The sequence below is a fragment of the Amphiura filiformis genome, chromosome 8, assembly GCF_039555335.1.
Source record: "Amphiura filiformis chromosome 8, Afil_fr2py, whole genome shotgun sequence".
NCBI lineage: Eukaryota > Metazoa > Echinodermata > Ophiuroidea > Amphilepidida > Amphiuridae > Amphiura > Amphiura filiformis.
In genome coordinates, this window is record NC_092635.1 from 54,858,889 (window position 1) to 54,881,073 (window position 22,185).

Consider the following 22,185-nt stretch of genomic DNA (forward strand, 5'->3'; position numbering starts at 1 on the left):
CTTTTTGAGAGGTTCATGAGGGAAGGTTCTCCTGAGAGGACAAAATTGCCGACAAAATATATAAAAGGTTTAGAACCTTTATTTCTTAGGCTAAATTAAATCATAAGACTGACTCGGCATTTTAAGGGGGGGGGGGGGGTTGCTTGATGGCGTCATACCGTGCAAGGGATAACTTCATGCGGCGGTGGATAACGTAATCTAATTGGTAACTTTTTGCAGGTCATCTCTTCAATCAACTCTGGAGTTCAAGTCTTTTTTAGATCTATCAGAAAGTGGTTGTCTAATTTCAAGCAAAATTCTTCCTAAATCACAATGCATCATTGGCCCTCATGGATGAAGTTATACCAAGTCGTCCTGTCGCTTGTAGAAAATCAATTTCTATAGATGTGTAAAGATTTCAACTTATAAAAAGTAACTTGCAAAAAGCTGTCAAAGTACACACCCACTTTGTTTACTGTCCTTTTGTATATAGTTATTAGTTTCGAGCACTTTTACAACAGTGTATCTCTGCATGGCACTCAATTCAATTTGACCAATGGTGCGTCAACAAAATTATAACTCCGGATTTAATAATAGTAGGCTAATAACTAATATAACACATAATCAAGCAAAGCATTCCAAACAAAATCATCCAATTTAGCCAACCTTGTTGATCCTGTTGTCTTTAACAAGAACATTAATTTTTGGGATTGCATGCTGATACTAGTCGAAGTTCTTTTGAATTTAATTTATCATCTAATGTCCTCAGAACCGCTTCAGAAAAATTCACCGATGATGAGGCATTCACAGGTTTTATCATAAAAAACACAGATATGAATAATATGTATTTAACTTCATTTATTTATTTTGATGAAACCGTGCAAATCGAATTCATCAATTACACTTGGGCTAAATTGTGGCCAATTGCTGATGATTGCACTGATAATAATTTTTGTGACAAATATCTTTTAAATTTAACAATGAAGTAGGCCTATATATGGTCGCGGGATCGGGAGTATGACAATAATATTAATTCATGATTTTTAAAATATCTTAATGTGCAAATGCAAACTTGAAATCACAGCAAATCCCAATGAGTAAGGGGACTCGTGTTTTATCTTCTGATTTTCCAACGATCATTCTTCTCTGAATCGATTTAATTGGTTGTCAAACTCATTGACTTAACTTCTATGCACGTCACACCGGTTATGTCACCTGGCGGAAGGGTACACAATTTGCAGCCTCATCACACATTTAAGTAAGGTTGATAGTGGTGCCGAAAAGTTCACTCATCCGAGGAAGACTATTATCATAAATTATTCAGGACTACAATAGGAAATGCCGTGCTAGGACGAATGTGTTTGGTTGGTAGTTTACGAAAGAAAGTCGTGACAATTCAAGTCACTGCATTTCCAGGCTGTTAAACCCTGCTTCACGACAGTGCATGTGATTTGTAGGAAACTTTGGGATTTGGTGTTCAGGGGCAGGGCATTCAAAGACATCAACAATCTGCATAATTTTCGCTAGCCGAATGTCATCAAGTTTGCCGAGGATGAAGATCACAACCTTATGATTCCAATATAGGATTTGATTTATCGTAACGGTGTATTTATATTGAACTTTTTACTTAAAATAAGGATATTGAAATTAACAAAATGATGCCCAAAGTGGGCTTAATATTTACGCTGTTGGCGTTCTTAGGATCGCAAAGAAATTTAGGTAAGTGAACTGCACATGTACAATTCATGTTTGATTTTCTGATTGCCGTATACTGTACATGTATATATAAATCGATATGTTTGTATTTTACAGCCTTGTCTGGTATTTTACTTTATAGAAGACTTGGGAGTTTCTTCGCAGGCATTATTGTGTGCGTTTCGCAAACTTTTTAATAGTAGCTGAAGTTGGTTCCCGGGAGTTGGTTGCTCTGCATGCAACAACCGTCGGGAGACAATATTGGTATCTCGATGTTACATTTAACCCTGGGACATTAACATTATTATGTTTTGATGAATCCAAGTGTGTGAAAATATTGGATCCAATAGGCCCTAAAATGATAAAATTGGATACTTTACGCCCAATATTTATTGGTCTCACTAGTAATAATGAGTTTTAAAATATTGGACGAGACGTATTTAAATAGCTCGACCAATAAATATGGACTCAATGGATCCAATTTTATATCATAAATACCCAACTGGATGATTGATACATGCCGTCTTTGATACAGATTCAGTCATCAAAAGCAATTAGGCCTATATTTATAATCCTATAATGATTGGATATAAGAAATTGATACTTGATGGAATAAAATTATGTTATTATAAGTTTACTGTGGGATATCGCCAGGTCCAGCTAGTCTCTGCTGTCTTCGGAAGACGAGAATTGGGAAAATGTATCTTGCAAAACTTTTTTGACTCGCTGAATAGAGGACTACCGAGCATGATATAATTTTGAGCTATGATATTAATATTTTCTTATATTTAATTACACAACATCCGTGGAACCAATTAACGTCTGGAACCTTACATTTGAATATAATAGATATTAATTGATTCGTGAATGGAAATAATGTACGGTTTTAATGACTTTTAATAGATGATTCAACTATATTTTTTAATGTTGCTCGATTTTCGCATGCAGAATTTTTACTTCCGCATGTAAAATGGGAATGGATAGGTGTGATCTGGTAGTACTGAAAAATATAGGCGGCGCTGTTGCAGTGGAAACCGGGATTTAGCCTGAGAGCTATAGTTTGGCCCATAAAGTCAAGTTTGCATGTATTAAACCGGGGTATTAAAACTTAACACTTTAGAACCCGGATTCCCGGAAACGTTGCAAAAGTTTTGCATGGAATGATACCGGTATTTAAGGAAATGCTCTGTATCGGAGTATTTTAAAAGGGCATATCGTGATCCACAGCCTCATCCCCCCACAAAAAAAAAAAAAAGTTGAGATTTTTATACCACTGGAAGCCTCTGGCTACATAATAAATGTTTATGTACCAAATATTTCTTGCAGATTAATTCGTTTAGCAAAAATATCGCTAAATTTGAACGAAATTACAACACTGGCCTCTAATGGAGCGGCCTACACATATTCATGCATAACTCGCAAACGCAAAACGGGAATCAACTTAAATTTTGGGAATAAGCTTTTTTCGTGAATGTCTACTGAAAAATGTCATAAAAAGAGGATACAAGGATCACGAAATCTTCCTTTAAAATCAACCATGACCAAGTAAAAAAAGTGTTAGTGTTCACGTCCGCATCGAAATTGTGGGGGTGTGTGTGTGTTTTCGACATAGTCCGCAAAAACTTTAAGGAAGTTATTATATTGGCCCCATGTTTGGTTATTCCTTCATGTAATTTTACACGAAATTAGGGTTAAGGTTAGGGTTAGTTTAGGATTAGGATTAGGATTATGTCCAATAAGCATTTTCAAGCAGGTTTTGTGCAAATCAATCCATCATAACCATCAAATAAAAATTTAGTGCAATTCAGTATGTTTCATACAATTTGAACGTCGTCTGATGTTAGATTTAATACTATTATCGGTAATTAGATTTTCTGATTTTGACAACATTTTGGTTTGTTTTGCCATTATATAGCCTATATTTATCTTATGTGATGAAATTTGGCGATAGTAGGCCTATATGTTTGAGAATATTTGAAGGGGAAGGTCATAATTTCATGAAACTTGGAAAATATGAAAATTGGTGGCAGCCAACTTTTTTCAATGTTATCGGATTCATGAGGTCAAATAAGTACAGGATAATGAATTTATCATGAAACTTGTTGAAAATGATCAGCAATATCTAGGCAAACTTTTCCAATGTCATTTCAAGGTCATCCGATGTCAGAATTATAAGGGAAGATTTCCATGAAAGCCAGTAATTTGCTAGTCAATATTAGAAAGTTATGTGGAGGTCATCCGAGGTCAAAATATATTCTTGAATTCAAGTTTATAGGCTGTCTTGTTTAAATTTGGTGTCGGGGAAAAATTAGGACCAAAGGTCGGGTTTCTTGATGCCGTTGGAATCGGCATAACATGAACTTGAACTTTCTCCCTATATTGACTCCAGACCTAAACGTTCGAGTTTCAAGTGAAAGGTTGTCGAACTTTATACATGTAGGTTCAATTATTTCAAACTTCAATACTCAAAAATCATACCAATGTATTTCCTTTAGTCATAAGGATTCTCCGATTCAGGGTTGACCATGGTTTGACTTTGACCTATGAACCGTTCTTGAAATATTTGGCTCTATGGGGGTCAAAAAAATACAAAACTGCTCAGATTTTGATAAAAATGGTGTCAAAATGTTTTGATAGGCCTATAACAATTCAAATAAAGATATAGAATTGCACGATCTACATCAAAATACGTCAAGGTCAGTAGGCCTCAGTGGTATAGGGCCTACTTGACTTGACTTATTTTGCTGTTACATAGGTAACGAAACATCCTAGATTGTGAATGAATCTACTTTTCTAAAATATCAGTTAATTCGTAAGCCCTGTATAGGCCTACATTTGCTTACATTGAATTAGCGAGTTAGGCCAAGAATATATATAATCAGGTAGGTCTAAAAAAAAAAAAAAAAAAAGAAGATATATCGGAAACAAGAGTTGGTCTGTATCGAGTTTGCACATCTGGGAGAAAGTTCAGGAAACCGGCATCTCGTATCGGAAACTATGGTACGAGATGCCGGTTTCCTGGAACTTTCTCCCAGATGTGCAAACTCGATACAGACCAACTGGTATCCATTTCCTGCGAAGACCATTATCATTATCAGATTCTCGCGATCAGAAGCTATCAGATTAGGCTATAACTCTTTACGGGCGGATACGTGGTGGGTGCAGGGCACCCCAACCACCACTAAAAAAAGGCAACGACAACGCACAAAGGGGAAAAAAGAGAGCATAGAAAACCTATTCAGACGGTGGGAATGTACGATTTCCCCCGTTTTGTGCAAAATTTTCCGACTTCGATATCCGTGGCCCGTAGCCACCATAAAATATATGGGTCGATCAATTTCGAGACATTTTTGGGGAACCTTCCTTTAAAAAATGGATCTGCGCCTGCAGTGGCGTAGCCAGGGGGGCCGGGGGGGGGGCAGATTCCGCCTCCCTGCTCCGTTGTGGAACATGATGTTAGGCCTATATCCCCCTCCCGGGATGCTTGCCACCTGACTTGAGACCTTTTTTTACCATATTCGTAAAATATCTGGAACCGTACGAAGAATGCAGGTGGCTGACCAGTAAACTGGGGTTTAAATTTCGACCTGTGTGTATTGTAAAAGCCTTACTTGCGGTTCATTAAATCTTTCTACACATCCATGTATTTCTTTTGAGGCTGGGGGGGGGGCTGAATCCGCCGCCCCTGTAATGGTCCTGTTTGTGAAATAAACAAGGAAGTTGAATTGTGATCTATAAACATGGCATGGTGTAATTTTAAGGAAGCAGAAATGTTGTTATCACTTCCTTAATTTAGGACATATACCGACGAGTGACCTGTTTTAATCTCTAAACCATAACTCTGATCGCTCTGCCTCGAGAAGGGCGGCGTGGTCCCAGGACTTTCGCCAGTGGCCAGAGGCGACGCTAGTGGGGGGGGGGGGGGGTATGGTGTGTGACACCTGACACCCCCCCCCCATACACAATTTTGTCGGCAAAAATTGACTGTTGTCGTAAAAACCGTGTGATTGTCGGCAAATGTAGTAAAAGCTACCTGATTGTCGGCAAATTGCCAGTCATATAAAAGATTAATGTGTTACGAAATTGTGCTGTTGTTACGCAATAGACCTATTGTGAATGCTAGCGCTAGGCCTTATATAGTAGGCCTATTACAAACATTTGTGTCGAAAAAATGATGACTCCTACCTGGATGCTTCACGCCCAATGTTTATTGGTCTCGCTATGAGTTTTAAAATATTGGCTCGTATAGGCCTAGGCCCCCATGTTTCGCCCAATTTTTTTTAACTCATAGGCCTACACCGGGGCCTACACAAATGTAGCTCTACCAATATGGGCTCAATTGATTCCCGGAATGAATCCAATTTTATATCAAAATTGTGGCGTCCCCACCCCCTCTCGTTAACAGAGCATCCACAGAAAAATAATATTCGTTGACAGCATTGATGAGGGGCAGTCCACCGCGCTTTGGGTATGCCCCTACGTGCAAATAATAAAGCCCTGACAGGATCGGGCATAGAAGAGCCGAGCTTTTAGAAACCGACCCGCAAACCGAGTTAAAAGGCTACGGGCTGTTAATAGCAGTATAAACCATAAACTGCTTGGCGGAAGTTTCTGAATTTTGATGCGAGATTCAAGAATTCAGAATTACGATTGAAAGGAAGTATACATAAATCAAATAGGCAGATAACTATGTTTCTTCAGATCAAGAAAATGCTCGGCATCCACTCCCAGGGTAACCACTGCGTGGAGATTTCCGACACAAGGTAAACAAAGGCGAAATACAATGAAAATGATGTTGCTAGGCTAAACCTTTAACATGTTCATGATGGGCACTTCGTGATCCACAGCCTCATCCCCCCACTTTCTCAAAAAAAGTTGAGATTTTTATATCACTGGAAACATCTGGCTACATAATGTTTATGTACAAAATATTTCTTGCAGATTAATTCGTTTAGCAAAGATATCGTGAAATTTGAATTTCGTTCTGGTGCACCAGAACGAAATTACAACGTATTGTCTATGGTAGACATGATCACATTTTGAACATGTGAGGGCGGGCTTCATTAAGCTTACTTGTGCACCAAGATCCAAGGAAAATGAAGAAAATATGGATTTTGACCCTCAAAACTCCAATGTAGCATGATTTTTAGAACTGCATTTGAATAATATTTAATACTATCAAGTAATGAAAGCCACATTTCATGAAACATTTATGAAAGTTTTGTAAAATGGCCCTTCGTGCTCAAAAATTTAGCCATAAAATACAAACACACATGTTATGACATAGGAAGCCATTGATTATGCTGGGACACACAATTTGGCCCATTTTGGGACATTCAAGCGAGCATACTTTTCCTCATAACATTGCCAATTATAGGCCTACACACATGATTGACCCTTCATTTTTTAAGTTAAATGATTCTCTTTTGAATGAAAGCAATTTTAGATGAATTTATTAAATTTCAAAATTTTATGAACATGCCTATCTATGGAGCAGCGTAATACACATAATCATGCATAACTCATAAACGCAATATCGGAATCAACTGAAATTTTGGGAATATGCTTTTTCGTGGATATGTACTGAAAAATGTCATAAAAAGAGGATGCTAGGATCACGAAATACTCACTTTCATATATAATGTACCGGTACATGTACGATCTTTTTTTCAGAATATACCTTTATTTTGTTAAAAACCGATTTTTTGGCATATTTGTAATACTTACACATGTTCCAACTTAAATCCATGAGCAAACTATCAAAATCGCCCTATTTGTAGTCAGGGGTATAGCTAGGCAAATTTTAGTGCCGGGTGAAATTTGTATGAAAATTGAAATGGACAATGGTATAAAAAAAAATTGAAATTTTGATAAGAATTGCTTATTTTTATACTGATTGTTCATGTTCTTTTGAAACATTGAGACTTGAGTGCCTGGTATTTAGGCTCAAAATTAACTTGAGTGCCGGGTGGAAATTAGGAGTGCCGGGCAGGTCCGCCCGCCACCGCCCAGCATAGCTACAACCCTGTTTGTAGTAAAACGGGATGATTTTCTGTTGGTTCGACATATTATCATAATTTTTCAGATTATGATAATGTGTCTGAACGATCATAAATCGTAGTCTCCTACGAATCCAATTTGGTTACGCTCCCTCCACATGTGGAGGGAGCATAACCAAACTTAGCCCGAGGTACTCACACCTCCGTCACTACGATTTCCACTGTCCTTCTCCGTACGAAGGTCTGAGACTCCTGAGCATATCTGGTCCAGGGTACACATAAAATACCACCTTTTCTCATAAATACCACTTCCTATCAGTCCTCACGTGAAGATGAGACTTAAACAAAACATATTTGGTGCATGTTCGTAAATTTTGAGCACATTTGAGGATGTAAAAGACCAGACTTGTGACTGTTATCGTCGCCGTGTTTTGAATTCTTCCTATAAATAGATGCTGTCAGTGTGACGTCATCACCGCGACATGAATAGGAGACTAACTCTGAGGCCGCACTTGTCGTCCTCATCCAAAAAGTCTGAGATATTTTGAGTGATAGAGGTGAAGTTTATGTTGTTCATGTTGTTTCTTTGCAAATTCCCCATGTTTTTCGCGTCCAAATGTATTGGGAACTTTCATAATGATTGCATATTATCATTTTGGAAGAAAACAAGAAAAATCTAAAAATTTAAAAATATCGTACATTAAGGCTTTAACTAACACATGAACAGCATGGACTACAGGCATGACAGGAAAAACTTCAGGCTCAGCAGCCCAGGGTTTATCATTGTAGTATGCTAGCTTTATCCAAAAATAAATAGGCCTATATTATGATCATGATCTCCGAGTTGAAATGATGACCCAGCCATACATGTTTATTTATATACAAGCTATACCAGTAGCTCGCGGGTGGTGAGAACAAAATTGTTAAAAGTAATCCTCCTAAAGTCACTGATCCAGACAGACCTGGGGGACAGACGTCACAAATAGACCAATGCATTAACTTATTTATCCTGCGTCACTTGGAAATCTTCACCCTGACGTTATAAGTCCAAGTCTGACCGACATGGTGCCAACTACTCCACTATACGACCCGACAATGTTGTCAACTTCCCCTACCAATATCCGACGTCAGGCCTATGCTTGTGTGTTATCAGGGTATGCACACGCTTGACGTCACGTCACACATATCCAAAAATTTGTGAACGGTTACATGCATTTTAAGTGATGCAGCGGGTGATGGGAATCAACTTTCATTAGCCTAATGGGGCGCATGATTGAGTGAGAGAGATTAGGTCACAGCTGATTGGTATGATACTGAGAATGAAAATTAGAAAAATCTTATTTTCTATTTATAGGCCTATTATTATTTGATTGGATACAATCACTCTGGTATGTAGGGCTTTGAATGGGGCTATTACTTTTAGTAATAGAACTGAGGGCACAACCTGGTTGATGAAGTTACACACACAACTGACGAAAGCTCGACCACTCACGCAGGGACAGGATGCACCCCGGATCAGGGTCGGATCCAGGAATTTTTGATAAAGGGGCGCCTTTTGGTCGACGACGAAAAAAATGTGTTAAAGGGGGTTACCCCCTCGAAAACTCAACGGTTTTGGCCCATTGTTTGCTGTTCATGGCCGAATTGGTTCCTTTTTTTAAATTTCTTACAATTTTTGTATTTTTAAGTTTCCGGCGCCCTTTGCTAGTCAAAAAATAGCGCCGGTTGCGCCCCCCCCCCCCTAAATCCGCCTCTGACCGACGGCACACTCGTAGAAATAATGTTTACTGAGTTTGTCCTTCCATTCTCTTAATGTAATGAGCTCCTAAAATAATGCACAGGGTAAAGCAAACATACCAAAACAATAATTGTGCTTTCCATTATTTGTTTATTTCAGTTCTGTCTCAAACAACAACCCTGGAACCAACGGAACCCCCAGTTACTGTTGTGGAGACAGAGGCACCTACCACAGCGGCTTCCACAGAAGGTCCACCAGGCACAGTGGATCCTGATGCAGATATAAGTACATATACTGATGATGAAATAGTGGAGTATGAGAGTAAGTAGATCAATCCTGAGGGCAGGGCACCTATGTTTCATAACCACTAAGGTATAGGGCATTTTTTGTTTTAGCTATAGTCCCCTCTCCAGAAGTACCGGTATTTAATTATATTTGTACTTGCTCAACATGTAGCATTCAATGCGAATTTTGCTACACAATTCGATGCGGTTCTTTTTAAAACGGCCTAAAATGAGGCTATAACGCCCTTTCCAGCAATCTCTAATATTAATCTCCATGGACTTGACAAGTAAAATTGAAAAGGTCCATAAAAAAAAGAACGGCATCGAATTGTGTAATAGAATTTTTCAAAAAAATCACTGATTTAAATCCAAATTTTTTTACCATTTTTGATAAATCATGTAAGTATATTTCTTTTTTAAATTGACTGTTTTACTTCATTCCTAATGCTTCTACAGCTTTTGGATACAAAATTACAAATACCTCTGTGTCCTTTTATCTATTGCTAAAACTTCATCTTCAAGGTGCAGAATTCAACAGGTTTTTTTTCCATGATTTAAACAATTTTTTTAGTTTTTTGCTACATTATACATTGACGCCCATTATTATAGTACCGTATATACTATATTTTCCTTGGCATAGTCAGGAATATCATAATGAAAGGACCTCGCTATATAGACTAATCCAATTTCACACATTCCTAGACCTCAATGTCAGCCATATCAGGGTCCCCGTCGGATGTGGTCTTGGCGGGATTTTAAACTGCATTCCATCACTTGTGTTACACATAGACAAAAGAATGATGAAAGTGTACAACACAATACAAGAAAACATCAATTTTAAGCAGTTTTAAGCCACCCAATTGGGTAGTCACAACAACAGTTTGGGTCCCAGTAATGGCCAAATGAATTCTGACCATCACTTTGCTCGTTGGATTCACCTATATCTGTACACAAAATTACATTAAAGCACCCACAAACATGATTCCTCTAGTGTACAAAAATATTAGGATAAACTTGTAGACTGCATATTGAGCTCACGGTGTACAGTAATGACATACTTATTCCTTTTTATTGTGATTTTTGTACAGAACTAGTTGGAGTCTTTGATGAGTATGTGCATAGAGAATATGAAGGCTATGATGGATGGTACAATAACAAAGCTCACCCTGATTGGGGAGGCGCAGGTGAGTGGTCATAATTATTATTTACTCTCAAGATCAATTGTGAGGTTTTTACATATATCTTAAATAAAGAGATATTTTGCTCCACAACGCCGTTTTCCCCTATGAAATCGGACATTCCTAAGCGAAGATATTGAGTTCGTAAGTTATGGTATTATAAGATTGGAAATTGAGATATATCGGCCTTTAAAAATATTATTGCCAATGTTGAGAATAGGAATTTCCTTGAAAAACGGCTCAAAAAATACAAGATGGCAGTTATATTCCGGTCTGAAACTATCAAACAATATTTTTAACATTGATAACATCACAAATTCGCAACAAACCCAAATTGTGAAAAAATTACCCCCGGGCAGATTTTTGGCTATTTCTCCATTTATGATCCTGCCCAAAAGTGTCTGCTTTTGACATGACACGTCACAATTAATGATCGATCAAAAATTTGATTCATTTTTCAATTTCATCCACATTCATACTTTTAACATTTAAGGTGGTGCTACACCCCTGATAAATTTTGTGACTAATTTTACATTTTCTCAAAAATAACTACACACTGGTAACAAAGTTATGTATATTATAGGGCAAGGAACCCAATTACTTCACTGAAATTTCAGTGATTCAAGACAAGTGGTTCATTATATATGTTAAGAAATGAGGTACATTCTAGCGGTACCTCTTTTCTTATCATAAATAACATACCGCTTGTCTTGAGTCACTGAAATTCCAGTGTAGGAACTGGATTCCTTGCCCCTATAATATACATAACTTACCAGTGTGTTATTATTTTTTGAGAAAAATTCAAAAATAGTCACAAATTTATCAAGGGGTGTAGTACCACCTTAAACCAACCCTCTTCTTCTCTCTCTCTCTCTGTCATAAAGCTTCATATTTGCATACCGTATATTCTGTAATAAATGCCCCACTCTAATAAATGCCCCCGCCATTTTTTTCAAACCAAACTGTTTCATGCACTGTCAAAATACCATACACCACCCTTATTTTTGAACATCAATCTCCGATTTCATGATATCCATATGTGAGCGACCATTGTTGTCAACATTGTTTACAGTATTTGTAGAAATTCCGTATTGGTTGTGGAGCACCGCAGCACTGCAAGATGGCACTAGCAATCTTTTAACAGGAATTATCGTTGTAAAAAAGACCACTAATTAATGCCCCCCCCCCCTTTGAAAATGTTATGCCTCGGTGACATTTATTAGATAATATCGAGGGTTGACAAACAGAAGGCCTTAACTCAAAAAGTGCCTTTTTGAGAAAAATGAGTAAAATAATATTTTGCATTGAGATGTGACCAAGTATTATTGTGCTATAGATGCAATAGGAAGTTGAATTGAGTTAAGGCTTTATGATTTTAAGAATCTGTGGTATTACAGATTATTTTGGTACCAAAATCTCAAAATGGCCAAAAGTGAGGCCTTCTGTTTGTCAAACCTCGATATACGGTATATAAAACGTAAATGAATGAAAGAATATTGTGTAATCAAAATTATGATTCACTCGGATAAATCACTGAATCACCTTTTGAATATTAAATGGCTGGCTAGTACACTCAATATGTTGCTTACATTTGACTTGTGTAGAAATGGCATTGACTCGAAGACTACCAGTAGCATATGAAGATGGTGTGTACTCTATGGCAGGCAAAGATAGACCCAATCCTTTTGAAATCACATGGAACACAATGAGGGGACTCACAGGAAAAGCTTCTTTTATGAACAGAACTGCATTCTTGGTCTTCTTTGGTAAGTAACACTTTACACCCGGGACTTTACATGATCATCAGTTTTCACACACAAATATACTGCAGGATCCAATTTTTTTAATTAGAGGTTAATAACTGCGCATCAGTTATTTGGAGGGCATTGTGAAAAAACATTTTGCCTTTGGAACCGAGGAATATCCCGAGGTCCAAAGCAAAATGTTTAGATTTTTCACAATGCCCGACATATTACCGATGCAAAGTTATTAACCTCATTCATAACCATTACTTTAATCACTTTACCTTACAAAATAACACAAAATTTTGCTCAAAAGTTTATAAAAATAGATGATTTTTACATCTTCCCTTTCCGAAAATCGATCAGGCTAAAACATGACGACCAATAACAAAAGTGCGTATCACAATCTGTGCAAATATGGTAGCGCGCAATCCAAATACGCGCGCAGTTTGTTCGCCGCACAACAACACGCAAATGCCAGTCAATTGTGTGCGACATTGGAACAATTACGCATTTTGCGGTCAATTGTGAGATATTAATGACCTCGATTTGCGTTCGCCTTTTCACAAATAACTAAATGTAATTGGATCGCACACATCACGTTTATTAATGAGGTTATGAATATTTGATATTCCTTGCATGTGGGGTCATTACCCTGATGGCCTAGTACCATAGTTTAAATTTCCTTTTCACATTAGGGTAATAGTATCTGGGTATTACAGTTCCCCGCAACTTTTATGCCCCTGTCAGACTTTCTTGCTGCGGCAAGCGGCATGGCGTTCATTTGTCTGCAATGCCCATGCGTCAGTGACTCGGCAGTATGAAACCAGCATTATGTTAAGCTTGAAGATATAAAGGATGGACGGAGGGCTTCCATAAACAAGAGAAGCTACAGGGTGTTGTGTTATTTTATTTTAATTATTCCTAATTACATTAGGGGCTCACTGTATTATCAATTGTGTTCAACAAATTTTGGAACCGATTCTAGGTGCGCAGTTCATAGTTCTATAAAATATATCCATGTACAAAGTACTCACATTTTTGGAGACTTGACATTGTGAAACCGGGTTTCTTTAGTCATGAGTGATGACTTGCTCCAGCAGCACTGGTGGTGTTTCTAGAAGACGTAGTGTTTCAAAAAATTGCAATAGAATTACACTACATCTTATAGAAACACCACCAGTGCTGCTGGGTCAATTTAGTCATCAATTTTGACACCAGGCAAGTAAGTTTTGAAATGTCCAAACATGTTAGTATTTCTTACATTTATATGTTTTATAGAACTTAAACTGCCAATGGAACATTAAACTATCCAAATGACCCTGTTCAAGAATGTTAGATACCCAGTTAGATGTAGATGCCCAAGAGAATGTGAGAATGGGTTATTCCAGTTGAAGTTCAATATACCCTCTATGGAAGACATGACCTTAATCTCCTACACAGGGAGTGTGAATTTCAAATGGAGTCGCCCATTCAGGTAACCCCTTTTGATATTCGCACTCCCTGTGTGGGAGATTAAGGTCACATCTTCCATAGGGGCTGTATGGATTTCAATTGGAATAGCCCAAAATACCAACCTGTCCAACCATGAATGTCAGTCCAATTGTGACCTAAAAACCAGGAACAAGTTTCAGATTCAAATGTCATGAAATTAGTCATTTGAAAATTTGAATTTTTTTGGGGGGGGGGGGAATTCCATCTTTATAAGGCTGTATTAAACTAAAACAACGTGCCTGTCAACTTGCGCCGGGTTTTGTGGGAGCGAGTCGCAATTGTGCTTGTGAAGATATAATCCGATTGTCACAAAACATGACGAAACTGCACCTGTGAGTGGTCCTTTTTTTCTGTCACTCAAGTACTTGAGTAAATCATGCTTTCTCTCAACATCATTTCAGGACAACAAGTTGTGGAAGAAATTCTTGATGCCCAGAGAGGAGGATGTCCTGTGGAATATGAGAATGTACCAATCCCAGAATGGCATGAATTCAGGAATACACCCGAGACTGAACACTTGACGGAAATGCCTTTTGTTAGGACCAGATACAGCTTTAACACAGGATTTTCACCTAATGTCCCAAGGGAGCAGGTATGCCAAAATAGGGAGTCGTCTTAAAATTTTGAAATATATGCAAGAATTTGTGTGGGGGGGGGTGGGTATCGTCAAGGTTTTCCATGAAATTTCCAACTGAAATTTATACCCCCTGTGTGGGAGATAAAGAGACTCAGTACACCGGTCGATCTTACCGTTTCCGATGTTGATTAAGATACTTCTTGCATCGATCCCGAGATGCGGAAAAAACCAATAGTCATTTTGTCCCACATAAATGAATAAATAACAAAACCCCCGATCCCCGAGTGGACTCACCCATTCGGTGACGCCACACTACGATAATCACCCCTTATCCTCCTTGGTTTCTAGATGAGATAGACGTGTGGATTTTTCTTTACCAACGCTAAGTATCATTACGAACCAAAGGACGAGATATACAGTTTGTTTGTTACACTGAGGTAAAAACCAACCAGTATAGTCGCTAGGGAGATAGTTTTGACGACATTTTTCGGCTAGAAAAGTGACAAAAACGATCCAAAAACTTAGCTTGTATGTGTGTTTCCGTTCATATACGGGGCACACGTTTTCAAAATGGCCGCCCTTAGGACGCCATTTTATTTTTGTTCTCACGTAAAACAACTATAACAGACTAGTAAGTTACAATAGATGTTTGTACAGTACTGTGTATACATGTATGGTGAGTGATTATCGCTATGTTTATGGTGTGCTCTATCGTTATATCTTTCAGTACGCGCCTGATGACGCCGAGTTACTGCTAAGAGTTCGGTGGGTTTCGAAGGACCAGCCTGACAAATCTTCCCCAAAAGGTTTTCAGTTTTTCATCCCTTTGTATATATATTTTTATATCATACCACTACATCAGCGCCAGCCACTGTGCGTGTGGGTCTGTTTATTGGGCTTGAGCTTGTGTTCGGGGGGGTAGTGCTGTACGCTCCCCGATTACCACAATGTCTAGGCCTTGTCAATCATGCCCTTCCTTGTACCAGAGTGGGACCCGTGATCCACTCTGCTACTCCCACAGGGATTGCTCTAAATCAAATAAGTGTGCTTCCTTTTGCATAGGCTTATCGGACATCCACTTCGAGGATTTAGAAAGTAGCGCTCGTTTAGGTCTTCGACACAGACAGAAGACGAAGACTAAGAAACAGAGGCCTACAGGTAAGATTGATATGGTAGGTACTAGCGAGGCAGGCAAGGGCCACGCTAAGGTAACCTCTGGGGCTCCGGTCCCGGGCAAGCAGGCGGACCCTCCGGGGACTGCTAGCGAGCCCGAAGGCCTAGCAGCCAGCGAAAGCACTGACTTTACGTCCAAGCTAGTAGCAGGCAGCAGGGCGGTACTTGCCCTAACAGGCGAGTACCAGTCTACCAGTGAGATCTCTAGCGAAGCTTCTTGCAGGTGGACACCCGTCTATTGCTGGCTAACGAAGCGGGTCTAGCACCATGAAGTAGCCGGCGACGGACAGTATGCCAAGGGTACCCGGCTTGCCTGGGTTGAATCCTAGCATACAGCGTGCAGCGGACTTGCCTCGGCCGGTCTGTAGCACGCAGCGTGCCAGTGGAACCCGGGCTTGCCTGGGTTGATCCACGGCACGCAGCACGCTTCGTTCGCCCCGCAAGGGTCGAATGAAAACGTGCATGGGTTTAGCAGAGACGATACGGGGCTAACGCTTCAGGTGTAGTCTTAGCAGAACCAACTGGGGTTGTCACACGGCAGCGTTCCATGGTGGGACCGCCGAGTGATTCCCTGGGCCTTGGAATGGCTGCCGGCTGTCCTCCGGGACTGGCTAGCGGCTATACCGGGGTGGGGCTCGCAGTCGCTCACGGGACAGCGACCCAAGTGCAAACAGTGGCAGCTACCGAGGACGAAGCACGGCTTGACTTCAGTGGTAGCCACTATGCACGCGCGCCCATAGCTGCCGTGAGTGGTCCGCCACACACAGCGACCTTGGGCGAGGCTCGAGAGGTTAGGGTAGGTAGTTTGAACAGCCTGGCTGATCAACAACCCACTTATGTCCTCGAGAGCCAGCAGAGCGTGGGTGATCCATTACAGTCAATGGGTCAATTACCCTCTTATGATCGATCACTATCTATTCAGCGGAGCATGGCTCCATTGATTGATACTGCCTATTCAGGTAGCGAGGTGACTGATCGAGGGTATACACGCTCAGCTACCCGTGATACTAGGCAAGCTCCCTTTAGCCAAGGGACAGCCAGTATGGCGGGTACCCATACACACGGCTTGATCCTCTAGCGGGAAACGCTGTGAGGCATGGGTACAGTGGTACGCAGCCGGGAGCCCTACCGGGCACCTACGCTACAACCACGCAGGTACCGCAGTACTCGTCCTGGTTACCACAGTCTCTGTGGCAACAGGGGGAGGCGGTACTGGTACTGCCGCTCCATGGGGTTTCCCTGGTGGCGGATCCTTTCAGGGTCAGCTACCAACAGGGTATGCCCCGTGGTATCCGCCGCAGGGTGGTTTCTTCCACGGTCTTCCACCGTGGCAAGTGCCGCCTAGCGTTGGGCAAGCAGTACCACCAGTTGTTACCCAACCGGCGGCGAGTGGCTAACCCTGATACAGCTCAGGGTAGGCCGCACACTGCTATGGCTAGGGCGACAGCAGCGAGAGCGTCGGCGGATCCCGGGTGCTATAGCTAGCATCTCGGGGTCTAGCGGGAGTACTCCCTCTTCTGCTGGTGTTCAGTTGGCTAGCCACACGGTGGCGACACCTCCCTGTCCACCTTCAGATGCCCGTCGTCAGACCTCTTCCTCATCAGAGAGTGAGTCAGAGTCTGAAGGCGAGGGAAAGGAGTCGGAAGATGAAACCAGTAGCGACTCACAGTCTGTTGAGACTGTGCAGCTAGCTTCAGGTATCCTTCCCCGCTTCCCCGTGAGGAACTCGCTAGCAATGGTCTGCCTGCGGACACCGCTGAGGTGATGAGCCGTGTGGCCCAAGGTTTGGGCCTGGCTTTCTCTCAGGAGGAGTCCGTTCAGGAGGACCAGGGCATCTTTTCAGTAGGATGCCCAGCTAGCTGGCGTCCACACAAGGGTCGCCCGCACTTGCATTCCCGGCGGACCTCAAGGGTAGGTTTCAGTAGGGCTGTCAGGCTCGCTGGAGCTTCGACGCCGCGTGCTTGCACGCTTCCACCGCGTGTTTCGCAGGAGGACTACTGAAACCTACCTCAGGGTCCCTGACATGGATCCAGACGCGTTGCCAGCGCCTGCCGCTAGCGGCCAAGGCGCACGGGTCGTTTCTCCCCCAGTGGGAGGAGGAGCTAAAGCTCATCGATAAGCGAGCACGCCCGCTCATCAGAGTCTCTAGCGTCGCTACCACGCTTGCCGAGCACCTCGGTAGGAAGGTAGCGAACGACCACGGGCAACGCGGAACTCTTCCGCGAGGTTAATCTGTTAGCGGTGCTAACAGCTAACCTCAACGAGAGTTCTATGGGCCTAGCCCATAGGATGTCATCGCGCCGCCGGGGGAATGCCTGTCTGTCCCTCCAGTCAACTTACGGCTCCGACTTTGCTGATGCAATGAAGAAGTCAGACTCGGTGGGACAGGGGCTACTTTGGACAGGCCTTTTTGCGCTACGGTTGAGGACCGGGCAAAGAAGGCCACCAATGAGAGCACTCTGAAGAAGTCGGAGGCTGCCCTGACCAAGGGAAGGGCAGTAAGGCGAAGAAGAAGCACAAGAAGAAGAAGTCTTCTAAGCGTTCTTCAGCGCCAGCTCCGGCTTCAGCAGGACGCGCACCACAGACTACACCCGAGCCCGAGGCTACTCCAGCACCTCCCAAAAAGACTGGGAAGCGCAAGAGTAGGGCTGGACCAGATGGCAAGCCCCTAAGAAGAGCCGTTCTTCTAAGGGTGGCAAACCAGATCGGTCCTGAGGGCACGGGCGGTCGACAGTCCATGCCGGCAGGTTTGGACTTCCCACAGGGATTCCCCTGTGGGCGGCCGCTGTGCATTACGCCCAGAGATGGCATGCCATCTCACCGGGCGCCTGGGTATTGTCAGTGGTCAGTGGGGGTTACAGGCTGGAATTTACCAGCCACCCTCGTGGCGCCTGCACAATTCAGAGGTCCACGGTAGTGCCGCCAGACGGCCCCCAGCGCCGGGCACTACTGTCAGAGGTCACTCAGCTTCTCACGAAGCAAGCGATTGTCCCGGTCTACCCCCCTTTCACCAAGGGTTTTTGGAGCACGTTTTTCTGGCTCCAAAGAAGACCGGCGACTGGAGGCCCATTCTGAACCTCAAGCCGTTGAACGAGTTCATCAGGCCCAAGAGGTTCAGAATGGAGACTCTCGCCGGTGCTAGCCTGCCCCATCAAGGGTATGTGGGCGGCATCGCTAGATCTCTCGGACGCATATCTGCATGTTCCGATCGCACCTCAAGATCAGAGGTTTCTACGCTTCAAGGTACAGGGTCAAACTTACCAGTTTCGATGCCTGCCATTCGCTTGTCCACCTCCCCAGAGTGTTTACACTCCTGGTCAGGGCGGTGGCAGCGTACCTGAAGCGCAGGGGAGTCAACATGTGTTGCTACCTGGACGATTGGTTCATTTACGGACGCACCCCACTGGAGACACAGTGTCTCGTGGAGTTAGTAGTCCGACGGTGCGGGACCTGGGATTTCTGATCAACGCCAAGAAATCCAATTTGGTCCCGGACGCGAGACACCACTATTCTTAGGGGCCCAGATCAACCTCAAGGAGGGATCGCAGGCGCCCTCACCCGAGAGGGTGACGAACATGGCGAGGTGTGCCCGACTCTTGGCCGAGTCAGAGGGAGCACCCGCTGTGGCATGGATGAAGGTTTTGGGCCTTATGGCCAGTATGGTAGACCTCGCACCCGTGCTGCCGCTTTCACATGAGGCCTATACAACTACACCTTCTAGCCTTTTACAGGCCCAGTCGTCACCAATATCCCTCGCGGTTCCGATGTCGGAGATCGCGCGAGAGGAACTCTGGTGGTGGACCCATCAGCCCAATTTGACTCAAGGTGTCAGGTTCCCTGCACCAGCGGTGCGTCACGTAGTGACGACCGACGCGTCAAAACTGGGCTGGGGGGGCCACATCCACGGGACTCAGTCTCGGGCCTATGGTTCGGCCACGGAGACGGAGTTCCATATCAACCTTCTCGAACTTTGGGCAGTGGAGAGAACTCTCCAGCATTTCGAGAAGGTGATCGTGGATCTCATATCGTTGTCCAACGGACAACACAACCGTGGTGGCCTACCTCAACAGACAAGGGGGCACAAGGTCACCACGGTTGTGCCTGCACGCACTCACGCCTGATAGGGTGGTGCAAGGCCAGGCAGATTACGTTGAGAGCGATGCACATAGCGGAGTCACCAACATCCTCGCGGACGATCTGTCACGAGGAAAGGTGTCGGGACCTACAGAATGGTCCCTTGCTCCGCAGGTCGCCCAGACGATCTTCGAGGTGATGTACCACCCTCGATAGATTTGTTCGCATCTCATCGCAATCATCAGCTGCCGGTGTACTGCTCGAGGGTCGCAGACCCACAGGCATTCGCCGTGGACGCTCTGTCCGTGAGACTGGGGAGGAATGACTGCTTACGCTTTCCCCGATCTCGCTACTCGCAAGGGTGGTGACCAAGATCGGGAGGGAGGATTGCAACGTCATTCTGATAGCACCGTTCTGGCGAAACACCTGTGGTTTCGACCGATGGTGGATCTACTAGCGGCACAGCCGCGAGTACCCCCGAGTTACCAAATCTACTCCGGATGCCCGGGAGAGGTACCAAGTCTACCACTAGAGCACCTGCAGTTAGCTGCATGGCCCTTATCAGGAACGCGGCGGCGGAGGGAGGCTTTTCATCAGAAGCTGCTTTCTCATCGCCGGGGTAGACGAGTCTACCCTCCGCACGTATAGTCAGCGCTTGGCTCCCTACTACGCATGGTGCGATGAGAGAAATACATCTCCCACTAGAGCCTCTGTGCCTCTAGTGGCAGATTTTCTGACAGAAAAGTTCAGGTCAGGACTTCAGCAGGCAACGATAGCCAACTATAAGTCAGCCATTCTCTCGATTCATCGAGGATTCGAAGACGGGTCGACTATCAATTCAGACGGGTCCCTAAGTCTTCTTCTCGACGGTATGTTCAACGAAAGCGCTCCGCCTGAAAGGAAGGTGGTCCCTCCATGGGACCTCAACACAGTCTTGGAGTATATTAAGGGTCCCCCCTTTTGAGCCCCTGTCAAAAGCGACCCTTAAATACGTCACTCTTAAGGCGGCCTTTCTTCTGGCGTTGGCTTCGGGACGGCGCTGCTCAGAGTTGCACGCAGTCTCAAGTCAGCCTCCGATTTGCTAACAACGGGCGACGCTGTTTCTTCGCCGGATTTCCTTGCAAAAATGAGCGAAGTACATTCCGACACTCGCCCCTCTTCCTCCCCAGTATTGGGCAGGGTTCGTCAATAGCCGAAGACAGGTTGTGGTGCCCGTGAGGCGCTACAGCACTACCTTGGCCGAACACAAACCTTAAGAGGGGCTCATGACCGCTTATTTATCACTCACGCCGAACCGCACGGTCCAGCCGCTAAACAGACTCTGGCACGGTGGCTGGTCCAGGTGTTAGTGGACTCGGGGCGGCAAAGACGCCGCCCCAAGGCCCACTCAACCAGATCTATCTCATCTTCGTGGGCCTACCATAGGGGGGTCCCCATAGAAGAGATTTGTCAGGCTGTGTCTTGGAAGAACCCGTCGTCCTTTTCCACGGTTTACTACAAAAACGTAAACCAACGACCAGGCGATAAGTTCTCCAGGGCTATTCTGCAGAGATAATATGGTGGTTGGGTATCAGGTGTTTTGCGGAAAATCAGAATTCCAACATGGTAAGAACCAGTGTTTCTATTCTTAACCACTGAACTTTCAGTTCAGGGTTTTTGTCTGTTCACGTAGTCTTTCTGTTTCCGGCCGTGAGGGGGGGAAATAGTTTGACCTCGCGATTACCATGCTACCCACTCTCCCGATCCTTATCAGATGCTGGCCAATCTTGTACCTCCATCCGCCGGTTACTTGCTAGATCGATCTTTCAGATGTTGATGCAAGAAGTATCTTAATCAACATCGGAAAAGGTAAGATCGACCGGTGTACTGAGTCTAGTCCCAAACAAAAATGTTTGGTAGACTCATAACCGGTGCGATCTTACCTTTCCGATGTTGATTATCCCGACCCCGCCGCCCCTACAAGTTTGGCCGAGTAGGGCTGCCCAAGTCGGATAAGGGGTGATTATCGTGTGTGACGCCACCGAATGGGTGAGTCCACTCGGGGATCGGGGTTTTTGTTATTTATTCATTTATGTGGGACAAAATGACTATTGGTTTTTTCCGCATCTCGGATCGATGCAAGAAGTATCTTAATCAACATCGGAAAGGTAAGATCGCACCGGTTATGAGTCTACCAAACATTTTTGTTTGGGACTATTATGTCTTCTATAGGGGGGTGTATGGATATCAACTGAAATAACCCAATGGTGCTG

General features: G+C 43.4%; 1 protein-coding gene across 1 annotated transcript in view; it reads left to right on the forward strand.

Annotated features, from left to right (window-relative positions):
- The first annotated feature begins 1,286 nt into the window (after window positions 1-1,286).
- Window positions 1,287-22,185, forward strand: part of LOC140159229 (dual oxidase 1-like) — a 53,625-nt gene continuing 32,726 nt past the window's right edge. Inside the window, 5 exon segments of the mRNA XM_072182636.1 lie at window positions 1,287-1,698; window positions 9,571-9,732; window positions 10,784-10,879; window positions 12,478-12,639; window positions 14,511-14,701. Coding sequence (XP_072038737.1) covers window positions 1,635-1,698; window positions 9,571-9,732; window positions 10,784-10,879; window positions 12,478-12,639; window positions 14,511-14,701 — 675 coding nt within the window. The 5' untranslated portion in view covers window positions 1,287-1,634.